This window comes from Colossoma macropomum, unplaced genomic scaffold (assembly GCF_904425465.1).
Source record: "Colossoma macropomum unplaced genomic scaffold, Colossoma_macropomum, whole genome shotgun sequence".
Taxonomy (NCBI): domain Eukaryota; kingdom Metazoa; phylum Chordata; class Actinopteri; order Characiformes; family Serrasalmidae; genus Colossoma; species Colossoma macropomum.
In genome coordinates, this window is record NW_023494793.1 from 45,326,734 (window position 1) to 45,344,385 (window position 17,652).

Consider the following 17,652-nt stretch of genomic DNA (forward strand, 5'->3'; position numbering starts at 1 on the left):
GAGTTAAAACGACAAACCATCACCGGCCCACAGTTTTAGAGCGGGATGAGGGTGACTCCGGGTTTCTTTGTGAAGAAAATAAAAGGGGAAAAGTACGAACAAAATTCAAGATGCTTTCTAATGTTTTATTTGTTTGTATATATTTCTGGTCCGGTTCCACTCATTATCTAGCTCTGAGACAATGCTACCAAGCTGGAAGGGTGAAGGTTAACACGTTCCTCCACCGAGAAGCTCCATTCTTCACAATGGGTTCTTTGACCGATGCCATAGAGGAACGTCTTTGCTAATGCAAATGTCTTTATGAAACACGGTTCTCCAAAGAACCATTCATGAAAAAGTGTTTCTTCTATGGCATCATAAAAAGAAGTTTTATATATTTTCTAACACTTTAATCTTCACGTTTATAGAACAGTAAAAGAGTCTGCTGTTACGTTATATTTGTATCTATTCCGGTTCCAGCTTTAAGTGATTTTTAATTTATTCTAAGGTGAAATAAATGTAGATATAAAATGTGTTAAAATCAGATTTTCACTTTAAAAAAAGGACCTGAAAAAGCTTGTAGTGTTCTACAAGTCTTGAGGACATCCGAGATGAAGATGAACCTGCACCAGAGTGACGGAAAGGAAACTGTGGAAAAATAAAGAAAAGCACTAATGAGCCAAATCACTGGATTTCACTGATTATGGAACTGGACGACTGGTGTTTACTGATGATGGAACTGGATTACTGGACTTTATTGATTATGGAACTGGCTCACTGGTCTTAAGTGGTAATGGAAGTGGATCACTGATCTTTATTGATGATGGAACTGGATCACTGGCCTTTATTGGTGATGGAACTGGATGACTGGTGTTAATTGATAATGGAACTGGATCACTGGCCTTTATTGATGATTAAACTGGATGACTGGTGTTTACTGATGATATAATTGGATCACTGGACTTTACTGATTATAGAACTAAATCACTGGTCTTTACTGATGATGGAACTAAATCACTGGTCTTTACTGAGAATGGAACTGGATCACTGGCCTTAATTGATGATGGAACTGGATCACTGGCCTTAATTGATGATGGAACTGGATCACTGGCCTTTATTGATGATGGAACTAAATCACTGGTCTTTACTGATGATGGAACTGGATCACTGGCCTTTATTGATGATGGAACTGAATGGCTGGTGTTATCTGATAATGGAACTGGATCACTGATCTTTATTGATGATGGAACTGGATCACTGGCCTTTATTGGTGATGGAACTGGATTATCAAATGTCTCAAATCTCAGTTGACAAAGCTTCACATTACAGTGTTTCAGGTCTGAAAAGTGAATATTTACTTTTAAAACAAACTACCAACATGAACCCCATTGTGCACCATTTCACTTACTGAAGATCAGTGAAGGCGAAAAGCCCCTGAATCAACAGGAAACACCTGCATCACAGACCTGGAGGAACATCAGCAGGGAAGCATTCAGAGCTCTGTAGGCCACACTCTTCAGTCATAAACACTGAAGGATATTCAATCAAATACTAAACATTAAAGCTTTATTACAAACTATGTCAATCTGACCCCTGAAAGTTTATGATATCTACAATATTAATATAAATATTCTCAAATTAAAGCTGAACATTCTGTACTTTCACACCTTTTGTTGGCTCTTCTGCATGAGCCAATGATACCAGCTGTCCAGTTACTTCTGGTTCCTCAGAAATGAAGATCTACACATTAAAAGGGCGGCGACTGCTAAATGATTTAAACCCAGTCACTGTTTCTATTCAAACCAACAGTCTTACATATAAAGGTTCCACATGGAACCAAACAGGAACCAGTTTTGTCTCACTCAAGAACCTTTCAATGGACAGTTCTTATAACCCTTTTTTTGAGATGTGTGAATGTGACCCTTTTTAAAATTTAAAGAACTTCAACCTAGGTTCTCTACAAATGAAAGGGTTTTTCCTAGAACCATACAGTCAAGCCTAGAACCATTTAGGAACCTGTGTTTTTAAAGAGCGTAATGTGCTGACGTTTCCAAAAAAGATATCACAAAGAGTTTTTTGAACTATAGAAGAACCACTTTTGGTTCCCTAAAGAGCCATGTTTAAAAGATTTAAAGAACCTTCAAATAACGTAAAGGTTCTATGACAAATTATGGGTTCTTCCTAGAACTTTTACATTATGTGAACCTTTCAATAGTTTAGGGAACCTTGGCTGAATATAAAGTTTAACATAACGCGGCGAAGACTCAAGCCGGCTGAACGTTCCTTTTTGAGCGCTGCTGGTGTTCTAACTCAATAAAAAGACTCGGGTTCTGGATTTGTGGATTTATTTCTTTATATTGGAGCCCAGCATCAAGTTCATCTGCTACAGGTTGGTCAACAAGGCCGAAGACACACGGTAAAGGCAGTTTGTTATTCGTTTTTTTTCTTTCCTCGTTTTTTTCTTTAAACCCGTAAAAACAACCACATCTTTGATAGTTTAGTCTCAGATACAGAGCTGGGAACCTAATCGATTAATTTGTCATGTGATCTATGATGGCATTGATATCCAAATGAGCAATTAGTCTCTTCTTCTTCTTCTTTTTTGTAATTGTTTTGTTTACTGGTGGTTTTTTTGGTCTTTGATCTAGGAATGCATGAATTCAACTATGCTGCCACTCTGTAGTAATATTATAGTAGATCCTCTACAAGCTATAAAAATTCTAGGTAAATAATAAAAAAGAATCTTTGTAAAAAATGAAAAAAAGGAAGAGAAAGGAAAAAATTAACATAAAGCCATCCCATAGGTTAGCTCCATCATCATTTGCATTGAAACATGCAAGGGGTGGGGTGTTCTTCCTTTCGTCTGGTCCGAAATCCACCGGTCAAACCTTCGGCCTGTCCTGCAGAAAGCCTGAACTGAAGCAGCTGTGAAGGACCCTTGGAAGCTCTGATTAAAGGCGAGGATGGTTTACCGAGAAATGTCTCTTGTTTGTATCACAGGCCTCTGTTAAACAACCCAAAATAAACAACCCGTTCACCATACTGACCACATTGTTTACCATGTTTACCATGTTTACCGCACCACGTCGGCTTCTGGCTTCCGAAATCCTCTAAACGTTACAATGCAAAATTCGATTTTGGGCACTTGCGTTCATTTTGTAGAAAATAAAAGGACAAAAAGAGGAATGTTCTTTCTCCAAACAAACATACAAACAAAGCAGCTATGGAATAACAACAGCAACCGAAAAGAGGAAAACAAACAAAGAAAACATTGGTACATAAAACTTGCACACACAGTGGTTCGTTTTTTAAAATTTTTGACGCCAAACATGCTTCGTAAATGGGGTCGTTTTTGTAAACTATTACTCGTCTATCAGCCTCAGAATTGAAATTAAAACTCGTGCAAAAAATTACACTGGCAGCAACATTTCCATTGAGCACATACATGTTTTTTCTCAATGTTTGGTAACACAGTTATCATTTTTGGATATCCGTTGATGTGACTAGGTCGTGTTTCGTAGTTACGCCGTCGTATCCTGCATCTCTAACACGCATTCGTTTGTTTTTTTGGTGGATAATAGCTCGAGTTCAGAGCTCCCAAAGGCCCCTGTGTTAGCCCGTTTGGATTTGTTTGAATTTAGTCGGGAAGTCGTTCTCCTCATCCGGTCGTCCTCTGCTCTTTTCCTCCCGCGAGAGAAACGTCGCTTTCTCTCCGGCGATGGTTTCCGATTTCCCCCCCAGCACCCTGGATCCAGTCCGTAACTATACAAGGGCTTTACAAAAAAGCTAACTTTAAACAGCCATACAATGGCTAAACGTAAACCATATGTCTACCATGAACTGTTAACTCATTACGTTTGTTAGTTTGTTTATTTTTTCCAGTGTGTCGAAGTCATCGTTGGTTTTTTTGAAGTTTTTAGTACTAAAAGTCTTTTATTTAGCAGTGTTAGTCAGGGATGGCAGAGAAGTGAGTGGAAGTGAGTGAGCGTATGTGTATGCACGTGTGCGTGTGAGCGGGCTAGCCGCTGTCGGAGGACGTGTGTGGGGCGGTGGACGGCGACCTCCGTCGGCGGACGGACGAACTCCAGGAGCGCTCGGAGGCCTGCGAGGACGGCCGCGTCAGCGTCAGGCCGTGCTGAATCAGCCCGTCCAGCAGGTGGTGCTGCTGCTGCAGTATGGCTTGGGACAGCAGGCCAGGCAGAGCCTGCAGGCTGGAGGTAATGGAGTCCAGTTTCTCCTCCAGCTGACCAATCCGCTTGTCCAGCTCCTCACTGCGCTCCTGCAGCTCCGACACCAGGTCATACATAACATTCTGCGTCTGCGGAGGAAAAGAATCGGCTCAACTCGTGGGACAAAAATATAACAGTCTCAATTTTCACCATCACGATATTTACTTTTTCTAACATCTGATAAGTGCCACATTTAAAAGAACTACAATAACTGTGTAAAATGTCTTTGTGCTGTAGCATCAACATCACCCTTCAGCTTCAAACTGGTAGCAAAGGGCCCTGAAAAACAGCTTCAGCCCATCATCCCTCCTCAACCAAACTTTACTTCTACTGTTGGCACTATGCGTTCCATTGGATAATGTTCTCCTGGAGCTCCAGAGTCCAGTGGCGGTGCTTTACTCCACTCCAGCCGACGCTTGGCATTGCGCATAGTGATCTTAGGCTTGTGTGCAGCTGCTCAGCCATGGAGACCCATTTAATGAAGATCCTGATGGACAGTTCTTGTGCTGATGTTCAGCTTAAAACTCTTGGAGCAATTTTTATGTGCTTCAGAACCGGCTCTGGGAGTTTGTGTGGTCTAGCGCTTCGTGGCTGAGCTATTGTTGCTCTTAGATGCTTCAATTTCACTACAATAGCACTTACAGTTGTCTGGGGCAGATCTAGCAGGACAAGAATCTCACAAACTGACTCGGGTCAGAGGCGGCATCCAGTGACAGAGCCATGTTTAAAGTCACTGAGTTCTTCAGTGCGACCCTCTAATGCCAGTGTTTGTCTATGGAGTCTGCAAGGCTATGTGCTTGATTTTATACACCTGTTAGCAATGAGTGTGTCTGAAACATCTGAACTCAATCGTTAGCAGGGATGTTCACATTCTTTTGGGTATATAGTGTATTTATATACAGCAATTACCTTACAGCTTTGGACACAACGGTCACAAACACTGCGCACTCACCTTGGCTAGATCGACGAGCGTGTTCGCCTGATCGTTCAGCTTCCTCTGCTCCATCTTCACACTGCGCAGTCTGATGAGAGAAGAAACGCAGGAACAGCAGCCACAGATAGACGGATAGATAGAAAGAGGGGTTGGAGAGAAAGAGGGGTGAGAGGTTAATAAGAGAGTTGAAAGAAGGAAAAAGAAAAGACAGAAGGAGTACAGCAGTTAGAAGGAAGGGTGAGAGAGAAAGAGAGAGAGAGAACAAGGGTAATAGGTAGATAAGGAAAAGGTTTGGGGAGAAAAACAACAAAAAAAAAGTGAAACGTCAGGAACGTTCTCCACCAAAATGATGTGCAAACACATGCAAAACGTTCTCAGGTTAAAAACTGGCCAAATCAGACATGCAAACTCATTCAGCCACAGGAGGCAAAAAAGAGGCCAAACGAGGATGATGAACGAACGTTACGGCATTCAGACGTCCCACAGCGCCCCCTGTCCGCCCGCTGGCTCACACCTCTCGGCGCTCGGCACCTGAGAGCTCGGCCAGTGAGCTGCGCTTCCAGGGGTGAAGGTGAAGGACAGGCAGGGCAGGAGAACTTACCCCACAGTGAAGCGACAGTTTGGTCAAAAATCTAATTTACACTGTTTTACCTCTCTGTTTTACTCCAGGTGTAGCAGATCAGATAAGACATGTTTGGTGTCTGAGTTCTGCTTCTTTAGGAGCTACGAGGCTAATAGCGAACAATAAGGGCGCTTATTAGCAAATTAGCATGGCGCTAACTGCAGGCCTAAATCATCACACACTCACCTCAAAGCGTGTGGAGGTGTTCAGTGTCTCTAATAGTCCTGATTCTGTGGTTTCTGAGTCTGTATGACTCACTGTGATCTATAAACATGAGCTAAAGTACGTTAGCATAGCTAAAACAATAGCGGCAGCCTGAAGCCTTTTCCTGTACTTTGTTTCCATGTTTGTAGAGAACAGCGTGTCAGAAACTACATAATCAAGTCTATTTAAGATCAAACACTGGACATGTTTGGTGTCCAAATTGTACTTTTTTGTGTAGCGCTGGACCCAGTAATGCTAATAATAATAATATCTCCACTCTGCTGTTCAGAGGGCAGCAGTATTTGGTTCTTCAGTGTTCTTTAGTAAAAAATAGCTCTACATAAAACCATGAACACTCCAAGAACCATTTGCATGATTAAATGGTTCTTCAGAATGATGGAGAATGTGTTGTAGATGGTTCTATATGGAATCTTTATGATTCTATATAGCACAAAAATCAATTCTATATTAGAGAACTATTGTTACAATGTCAGGCTTGTACACAAAATAGAAGAACCATTTTTTGGTGCTTTATAGAACCATATACAGCACATTCTTCATCAATCTAAAAAAACATTTCACCAAAGAACCACATCATCATGCAAATCGTTCACTGAGTGTTCACGGTTCTACATAGAACTATTTTCTTCACTAAAGGACCATCTTTTAAAGAGTGTAGAAGTCAACAGTCACCCAAATCTTTTCTGTAAATACATCCCCAAAAACTTCTCATGCTCAGACCTCACGCAGGTCTTCATTAAGGTGGTGCAGATTTGTTGATGTGGTTTAGGACACAGTGTGACTTACTTTGAGTTATACAGCAGTTAGTTCCGACCACGCAAGCTGATTGGTTGAGAAGCGTTCTAACTGTGCTTAAGCCTTTTGAATGTTTTTACTTCTTACTTTACCACAAATAGAAAATGGACACTTTTAAGATCACATTTGACCGACAGCCGATTTGGTCAGACTCTGAAGATGAGACGACACTAAATTCCCAAACTGTCATCACCACTGAGCAGCTTTTCAGTCGGCAGCTGAGACAGAAGAACAGCTGAACAACCTGGAATCAGCCAGAAATGAACCCAACACCATTCGCCAAACTAAATGGGCTGTAAGATGCTTTACAGACTGGCTGGAACAAAACAACATTAATACTGATCTGGAAAAAACTGACAAAACTGAGCTGAACTTGATATTGCGGCAGTTTTATGGCTCAGTCTGATTTGGTCAGACTTTGAAGATCAGACTACACGTTTGGCGAATGGTGTTGGGTTCATTTCTAGCTGATTCCAGGTTGTTCAGCTGTTCTTCTGTCACAGCTGGCGACTGAAAAGCTGCTCAGTGGTGATGACAGTTCGGGAATTTAGTGTAAGGAGCTGGAGAACGAACTGCCGGCAGTGCAGCGAGTGGGCGGAGCTCGTTACTCTGATGTAGCAACAAGCTGCTCGTTAAGGAACTATAAATTGGTGAAGGAACTGCGAACATTAAAACATATTAAACGCCGCGTTCACGGCCCAGTTTATTAATTTATTACTTTATTTTACTGTCAATTCATCATCAGAAACATTGGCAGTGTCAAATATAACTGCACTGGAGGGCAACACCACACGACGTATAAATGAAGAGACGGTCACTGATTAAAACATGAATAGGGACACTCGTAAACATGGTATGTATTTGAGACGAAAGTCCCGCCTTTCAAGAAAAAGAGCCAATCAGCTTGCTGGTTTTGCCGCGAGCGGAGAAGTGTCGAGGATATTGTGGCGTGTTATTGCTTTGGAGATCTGCGCAAGCAGAAAAACAAGTTTTTTGTGTGTTATTAAGCCAAACGCTACAAACTGTTCATGAGGTTTTGTCAGATTTACCAGTGATTTCAAATCTGTAATTAAAACGGTAATTTGACCCTCATTCAGTGAGAGAGCAGTCCGGACTTGTATGGCCGGAAGTAACTGCCCTGCGGTGTTACAAAGATGGCCGCCGAGTAAACAGACTTTCCTATAAGGACTTTGGCGACACGGCGCCTCCCTTCTTTAACGTGCGCCCATATTCCTATGTGACGTGGTACACGAGGAGTCAGATCCTGCAGTGTTCAGCTACACAGTGCAGTTTAGTTCATGTCGATAGCTCAGAGTCACACTGTGTCCTAATCCACATCTACAAGTCTGCACCACTTTAATGAAGACCTGAATGTGGTTTAAGCAGGTCGAGAGGGATTCTGGGTATGTATTTACAGACAGGATTTGGGTGACTATTGACTTCTAGTGTTTGTTAGCAATGTAAGCTACTGAATGCTAAACTAAGAAGCAAAATTTGGAGGCTGATCTGGGGTACATTTGATTTTTACCAAACCCATCCTTTACCAGCTTAACACTGTGATGATTTAAGGCATGCAGCTGGCACATTGCTAACAAGCTAATGCTAAAAACGTTTTTGGTAACAGTTAATAAGGCTACATCATAATTACATAAGCCTTTCAGCCGACATACACCTACAAAAACATTTATAAACAGTCATTTTCCAGTCGTCATAAGGGCTGCTTTCATCAACTTCAGGGTCCAGTGATGGGTTTCAGTTGACATCAGGTGTCGTAATACTGTCGGGGGTGAAATGACACAGCCTGTTTTGACATGACAGGTTTATGTCAGCAGTATAAAAGGTTTATGTAATTGTCATGTAGCCTTATAAACACTGACTTACAGTAAAGTGTTACCATTCATTAGCTGTCAGCTACATTAGCCTCATAGCTCCAGAGCACTAAAGAAGCAGCCCTCAGAGTAAGGAGGGGGCGTGTGTGTGATTTTTGGCCGAGCTGTCGCTTGAAGACGAATCAGAATGGAACGCCTGAATGCAGCTACATCAGTGCTGGACCTGTTGAAAGCTGATCTGCAGAAGCAGCTCCAGCTGCCACTCTCCCCGGATGGCAGTCGGCATGCTAACTGTAAATCACACATGCATGTTTGGTTGGACCTTTTCACCTGACTGAATGCCGACTGAACAATGCAGGGCGGATATGGAAACATGCTTTGGGCTGCTTTGAATTAGACACAAATTAACCCTAAAGGTTAATGACCACCAGCAGGCGGTGTTCGGAAACTCGCTGCCACTCAACACCGAGTCAGCGCTGAGTCAACACTGGTTCGTTTACAATGGGAGTCGGGATGGAAACGCCCGTCACGTCGGACGGAAAGCCACTCTGCTGCCGTTATCATGCAAACAGATGAGCTGATAAGGGGCCCGAATGGAAGCGACACCAGGGTGGGGCCACTGAAGTGCTTGGAAAAGTGCTAGCATTAGCCTAATTTCAATGCCTATTGAGGACAGAAAGTCAACACCAGCCTCAAGGGAGAGAGACAGAGCGAGGCTTTCCTCTGGAGGAAGCAACGAACAAACCCCGGAAAGCTCTGTTAAGAAGGGCAGGGGGTGGGTGGGGTGGGGGGTAGAATTAGCTGGGCCTTAACTAGCTCTTCATGCTTGAAGGTGAGGTGCTACTGTGATTTTTTTCAATGATATTTAAAGGCAATTACACAATCAATTTTCTGAAAGTTATGTAATCAATTTAAAAAAATAAGAAAAATGAGGAGAAAATGTAAAATAAATAAATAAATGAATTTCTGCAAAACAAAACTGTACACATATGGACACAAATAATAATAAATAAATAAAGAAATAAAGAAATGTGGCAATGCATCAATAATAGCACAATTAAAAGTGAATATAAATAATTATGTGACACAAAATAAGTAACATTAAGTTTTCTAAGTGTAAATAAGCTAACAGATCCTCCAGAGAACACAGTTCTGCACAATTTAATGCACAATTAGTTTATTTACTGAATTTAACATACGACGGGGCGGGTGGGGTGGGGTGGGGTGGGGGGTAGAATTAGCTGGGCCTTAACTGGCTCTTCGTGCTTGAAAGCTTAGATAAGAATGTTTTGGGAAAGACGGGGACACGAAAAACTGAGCTAAAGGAGTTCTGAACCCACTTTTAACCCTTAGAAGTCCAGAAGTGCTACTGTGATTTTTTTTTCAATGATATTTAAAGACAATTACAAAATGTATTTTTCTGTGAGTTTTGTAATTAATTAAAAAAAATATGAAAAATGTGGAGAAAATGTAAAAATATTTTTTTTCTGCAAAACAAAACTGTACACATATGGACACGAAGAATAATAAATAAATAAATATACATCAAATGTGGCACTGCATCAATAATAGCACAATTAAAAGTGAACATAAATAATTATGTAAGTAACATTAAGTTTTCCAAGTGTAAATAAGCTAACAGATCCTCCAAAGAACACAGTTCTGCACAATTTAATGCACAATTACTGTTTATTTACTGAATTTAACATACGGGGGGGCAGGAAACCCTGTGGTCTGTGAAAAAGTTATTTTTTTCAACATGTTCAACTTTGCAACTCTGCTGATGCTGCAAATGAGACGTAACTGCTGCAAATGACGGATCATAAAATGGTTTGTGAGAATCGAGTCCTGAGATGTGAAGCTTCCTAGCAGTGAACCGCGTCACTGTACTGCTGGACAACCTGATGCATAAAAATGATGTATCCAAAAGTGGAAGTGAAGGCTTTGATGGACGTGAGCCGGTACAGTGATCCTTCTCTCAGCTTGTAGTCCTACACTCACTACTGAAATAGGCTACGTGAATTCTGATGGGAGCTGGGAAACGTAGTGCGGTGCTGGCAGTAAACGATTATTAGATGAAGTTACAATAAACCAAACAGGAGCTGCGATTAAGAGCACAGTAACTCCAAAACTTCAAGTTCAACTGAACTGAGGAGCAGCGATGCCCCGTCACACCACAGCGACAAATTCTGTGTTTTGATGGGTCTAAGTGGTACTTTAAATTTCAAGGCTGATTTCATGTTTTGATATAAACAAACAAAATTTTGTATGCAAGAGTTTGTGGTCAAATTTGAAAAATTCCATATTTTTGTTGATTTTCTAAATGAAAATAAATTAATACCTCCTTAGCAGAGAACACAGTTCTGCACACTTTAATACACAAATTACAGTGTATTTGCTTAACATGTTGGGCTATATATATATACACACACATACACGTGTGTTTTATTATTTTCCAATATGAAATCAATAACTAAACAGAAATTGTGCACTAAATTTGGCAGAAAAATGCATAATAAAAGTTTATAATAAAAGTGCATAATATAAGTTTGTTCCCTGACAAAGTACGTAATTTGCATTATTATATAATCACGCATTTCATGTTGCACTGAATTATTTACAATCATTTAATTTTAATTGTAGCATTATTTATTTACTGCCACATTACAGCATATATATTTAATTATTTATTTAATTCATTTAGTCTGAAAAAGGAAAAAAAAACTCCAAATACACAACACAGGACATCTGAATCAATTTCAAATCTTAAATCTTCAATTTAAAAAATTCCTATAAAATTTCAACATGAATGTGTTATCAGTATTGATGACTGAGGTTCTAAGGGTTAATCAATAAAGGCACAGTGAACCAGTTTCCACTGAGAAAGTCTTTCTGATTGTAAATATTCTGTGAAGGTGTCCTTAATGACCCACCGGCCGCTACAGGGTCACTTCAGTTCTTTAAGGTCAGCAGAATTCCGTGTTGACGCCCTGATTGAGCAGCTCAGCCGGGCGTTTTCTCCTCCATTAATCTCCCCCGTATCAGAGAGCAGTGAGCGCTCCTGAGCGTCCGGTGATGGAGCAGCTTTTCATAACAGCACTGTGTGTTCACGCTCACTGTTAGCGTCCGCCGCTCCATTACAGCTGCCAAGCACTTCATCTGAAGGCCAGGCGTCTTTACTTAGTGCAGAAATTGGAGAATAATGAGCCGATAATGCGATAACTGCGCTAACCGCGCCGCTCTGCCCCGGAGTGGCAGCGTTAGCGGATACGGCTCAGCAAAGTTGGAATGGAAAGTACTTTCCTTTAAATGTCAGGTGTGGCGTAATGGCTCAATCATGACCACTGAGTCCTGAGATAAACGTGAAAAGTTATGTTTACCGCTACTGCTAATGAGCACGAAGTTCACAGTGTTAATACTGTGGCTGGATTATGTTGCAATTATAATTATTAATAACATATAGAGTCTAATGGAAAAGCTTGGGCCGTCAAATTTCATGTTTTGTTGATTTTCTGACTGAAAATAACAAATTGAATTGAACACATCAGGAGAAAAAAGTAAAACATAAAACATAAAAAATGTTAAATTCAGCAAATAAAAGCGATTATGGCAACATGACAATATTTACTGTTACTGTGATAAATTACAACACAATATGTCTCAGCATGTTTTTGAATTTAATTTAAATTTTATTTTTGGTTTATAAATGTATATTTGTTTTATTTATTTTATTAATTATTTTATTTATCTGATCTCCAGTAAATCTGCCTCTTTTACTTCCTCAGACTCTGCTACAGTTTTGCTGAGGTCTGGATCCTCAAACCTGCTGGTAGTTCCCCGTTCTAGGTTCTGCTCCGTGGGCGAACGAGCTGTTAGTGTTTTGGGTCCAGGACTGTGGAACGAGCTTCTTGTGTCTCTAAGAAATTCAGGATCTTTATCTCCTTTTGAAAAGAATCTTAAGACTTTTCTTTTTCGATGTGTTTATATAAATTAATTTTTGTTTTGTTCTTAGTCGTTTTGTTTATTTTTACTCTCTATTCTAAAAAAGAATCTGAAGACTCTTCTTTTTTTTAGACCTGTTTTCATTAAATATTATTGTGTTATTCTAGAAACTCTGAATCTCTTAAGAAGAATCTCATGACTCTACTTTTTAGACGTTTTTATGAATTTTGTTTTGTTTATTTTCTGTAAAGCACCTTGAGTTGATGTCATGAAAAGTGTTTTACACAAATAAAATTTCTTCTTCTTATTATTATTATCTGAGCGAATCATGATTTCATCTGTACTTCTAGGACACTGAACAACTGCATTTTCATTATAAAGAGCTTTATTAGGCCTGATTAACTGGATTTGGTGCAGTGCAGTTTGGGAAACACTGAATAAGAACTATGATAGAAAAAAATAAATTGTGTAACAAACATTTTGTAAAATTTTAGTACATTAAAAGTGCAGAAGTGTCTCTTATTTTATGTGTTAACTTCTGTCCACTCAGAAAATCAACAAAAACATGGAAATTTGAATATAAAACACTTTTATTACTTCTTCATCACTTTAATGCTTAAGGCTGATTTTCGTGTATGAATTTATTTATTTTTTAGCAAAAAATCAACTCCAGTAAATTACTTTGCACAAAAAGCTAAATATCTACAGCACTTTTCCCTGGAATTTTAATCTTACACTCAAGATGGTTCTTTAAGGGTTCTTTAGTAAAGACAATGGTTCTATATAGAACCATGAAGACTCAAAGAACAAATCGAATGCTTAAGTGGTTCTCTGCATGGTGAAATGACTCTTCAGACTGATGAAGAATGCATTATATACGGTTCCATATAGCACCAAAAAGGGTTCTGCAATTGTATACAAGTCTGACATCATAACATAACATGAACCTTTTTGGTGCTGTATAGAACCATTTCAAAAAGGATCTATACAGAACACATATAACACATTCTCCATCAATCTGAAGAGCCATTTTACCATGTAAAGAACGCTTTAAGCATGAAACGTGTGTTCATGGCTCTATAGAGAACCACTGCCTTTACCAAAGAACCCCTGGAGAACCATCTTTTTAAGAGTGTGTATTAAAACACAGTTATGGGCTAAAGACACAAAAAGGCTTTAGTGACTCTGAACCCTGTTCCTTCATTAAATGTTCCATTGGACACTCTTAAAAAGATGGTTCTTTAAGGGTTCTTTAGTAAAGAAAATGGCTCTACATAGAAATATGAACAACCAAAGTACCTTGCATAATTAAATGGTTCCCTTCATGGTGAAATGGTTCTTCAGACTGATTTAGAATGTGTTGTATGTGGTTCTACATAGCACCAAAAAGGGTCCTGCTACTGTTATGATTTTAAGCTTGTATACAATGTAAGAACCCTTTTTGGTGCTATATAGAACCACATACAGCACATTCTCCATCTATCTGAAGAACCATTTCACCATGCAAAGAAACATTTAAGCATGCAAAGGGTTCTTTGAGTGTTTATGGTCCTATATAGAACCATTTTCTTTACTAAAGAACCCTAAAAGAACTATCTTTTGTGCGTGTGTATGACTCTACTGGATTTTATCTTTATGAATATACTGTGTATATTAATGTACTGTGTAAAGGTTTGAAGCACCTGAGTGGATATAACACATTTATTTACATAGAAAAAACAGTAATATTATAATAAATACAAATTACAGTTTCCAATACTTGAGATTATCTGATCAATCCTTAATCAAATCAAATCAGCTGCTGCTGAGGGGGTGTTTATTTATACATATACATATATTTATATACATTAACTCATACAGTGTAGACTAAAACGCTGTAAGCTCGACTCCAGATGGTATTTCATGATATTTTATTCAAGTTTTTTTGCGAATATCAAGAAGTTATGATATGATTAATAATATACTGTAATTATTTATTTATAGTCATTCCCTGATAAGTTATCTGCCTGAGATTTGATCTCCACTTTTCAAATACCAGACATCCTGGATATTCGTTTTAATTTTATGATTAATTATTAACGTCATTCTCAGTGTTTCTTAGTCAGCTCTGTTCATCATCCTGGACACACTGAGCATTTCTTCATGTTTATAGCTCCCTACTGATCAGCCGGAGTCGGTGATGTTGTAGAGCAGCAGCATCATAACAGAATCATTTCACACATTTATAGCTGTATATACAGTCAAAAATATATTTATAGTACTGCGCAAAAGTCTTAAAGGGGAATTCCACCAATTTTTCAAAATTTCTCCATAGTTCAGTGTGTGAGATGTAAACAGAGAGATTCAGAGCGGTTTGGTGTGAAATGGTTCAGATGTCTTTACAGTGGTGGTGATAGGAACCAGGAGTCGCCATGACTACAACACAAATATAGACATTTTATTTACTATCCAGAACCACCAGTGAACCTACACGAGTCTTCTGAGTTTATATGGAATGTTGATGATGGAAAATAGTGGAACATCTGAAATAATAAGTTTTCTTTGGGGACTATTTTGCCTCACAGCGCCCTGCATGTATCCCTCCACCATGAATGGAGTTTAAGTTCTCTAAACTATCATAAAACAGTGTCTCAGTCATCAGGCAGTGAATTCATAACCATTTCATGTAGGAACTTTCTGTGAGGGAGCTTTTAGAGGTGGACGTCTGGTTCCTATCACCACCACTGTGAACAATTCTGACTCGGTAAGATTATCTAGAACAGAGCGTTTCACACCAAACCACTCTGAACCTCTCTGACTACATCTCAACCATTTAATCATGCAGAAGTTTTGAAAAATTGGTGGAGCTCCCCTTTAAGTATTTAATCACACTATTTAAAACCACTTATCTTGGCAGTGAGTACACTTCTGCCAGTAAAATCACTATATATCATTAGAATAGATGCAAATAAACATAAATACTGTAAACAGAAAGAAGAATTTTGCATTTTGAAGAAGTAGTTGATATCCTGTTGTAGAATCAATCTTTGTTCTTCCATCTAGTTGGAAGAAGAAAGTTTGGTTCTAGATTTCTCCTCCAGATGTCAGATAGATTTATTCCATTCCATCAGCAGCGCCTGATTTAACTTAATGAAGTTTTGATTAGATAAAGCAGGTATTAGATGAGATCTACAATACTGGACTTCCTCAAGGAGAGGGCAGGAAACAAACACATTAACATACACAAAATGACTACATACTGTATTAAATTATTCATATTCATTCACAATATTAGTGTTTTTCTGAGCAAATAAACACCTACTGACCAGATAAACAGCTTCTTAAATTCTTTTGCACATTACTATATTTACACTGTATGAGTCCATCTCACTTGTTTCTACACTCACTGTCCACTTTATCAGCTCCACTGACCATACAGTTTCACTCTGTAGTTCTACAGTTACAGACTGTAGTCCATCTGTTTCTCTGATACTTTGTTAGCCCCCTTTTACCCTGTTCTTCAGTGGTCAGGACCCCCATGGACCCTCACAGAGCAGGTACTATTTGGGTGGTGGGTCATTCTCAGCACTGCAGTGACACTGACGTGGTGGTGGTGTGTTAGTGTGTGTCGTGCTGGTCTGAGTGGATCAGACACAGCAGTGCTGCTGGAGTTTTTAAACACGGTGTCCACTCACTGTCCACTCTATTAGACACTCCTACCTTGTCAGTCCACCTTGTAGGTGTAAAGTCAGAGACGATAGCTCATCTGCTGCTGCACAGTTTGTGTTGGTCATCCTCTAGTCCTTCATTAGTGGTCACAGGACGCTGCCCACAGGATGCTGTTGCCTGGATATTTTTGGTTGCTGGACTATTCTCAGTCCAGCAGTGGCACTGAGGTGTATAAAACTCCAGCAGCACTGCTGTGTCTGATCCACTCAGACCAGCACAACACACACTAACACACCACCACCACGTCAGTGTTACTGCAGTGCTGAGAATGATCCCACCACCCAAATAGTACCTGCTCTGTGAGGGTCCATGGGGGTCCTGACCACTGAAGAACAGGGTAAAAGGGGGCTAACAAAGTATCAGAGAAACAGATGGACTACAGTCTGTAACTGTAGAACTACAGAGTGAAACTATACGGTCAGTAGAGCTGATAAAGTGGACAGTGAGGTGGACTTAATGTTATGGCTGATCTGTGTATTTATATAATACTGTATATAGAACTTATTTTCAAACATTTGTACATCACTGTACAGTACTGTACATAGAGCATAATAAAATGTTTGAATTTTCTAAGTGAAAATAAATATCCTCTACAGAGAACACACTTAAACACTGCATTTACCTGCATAATTTTAATGCACAATTTCTATTAAAATGTTGGAAAAACATAAAACAAAATAAGCCGACATTTTTATACCGGCCACATTTTATATACTATTTTTTTTATTTTATAATATTTTTTTTTTCCCCCAATATGTTAAATTCAGCAAATAAACAGTAATTGTGCATTAAAATGTGCAGATATCATAACATTATAACATTATATGGCAATATTTCAGATTTTATGCATCAAATAAAACAAATTCCTTGAGACTCTGCAGATATATCAATGCACATATGCCTGTAGAATATGTATAGTTTTTAATAATATGTATAATTTGTACATATATTTGGTCAATGTCATATATTATAGTAGACACATACAGTACCAGTCAAAAGTTTGGACCCACTTCTTTGAATATGTTTGCTGATAATCTTAGGCAATTTGATCTAAAGCTTGTGTACATTTTCCAAAACAAAAATTCAAAATATTTAGTGTGAAAATGTTAATTTCATTCTTCTGAGAATGAAAAAGCCTTCATTATAAGGTGATTATGAAAAAAAAAAGGTTTTATTTGTTTATCTTTTGTCCATAGCCAAGGCTTTTTAATTCTAAGTGCCATTTATATTTAATTTAATCACATTTCTGGATTAATTTTCAACTTCACCATCAGCAGAACTCTCTTCCTTTGAATATGTGAGTAGGTGTGTCCAGATTATTGACCGTTACTGTGTATTTATATGTGCAGAATTACATTTGTGAAGACATTTAAAGCAAAACGATGTGTG

The 17,652-nt window shown here is 39.0% G+C and overlaps 1 protein-coding gene across 1 annotated transcript in view; it reads right to left on the bottom strand.

Moving 5' to 3' along the window:
* Positions 1–2,318: 2,318 nt before the first annotated feature.
* kcnn1b (potassium intermediate/small conductance calcium-activated channel, subfamily N, member 1b) overlaps positions 2,319–17,652 on the bottom strand; it is a 61,109-nt gene continuing 45,775 nt past the window's right edge. The window contains 2 exon segments of the mRNA XM_036579672.1: positions 2,319–4,297; positions 5,161–5,230. Of these exon segments, the coding sequence (XP_036435565.1) occupies positions 3,998–4,297; positions 5,161–5,230 (370 nt within the window). The 3' untranslated portion in view covers positions 2,319–3,997.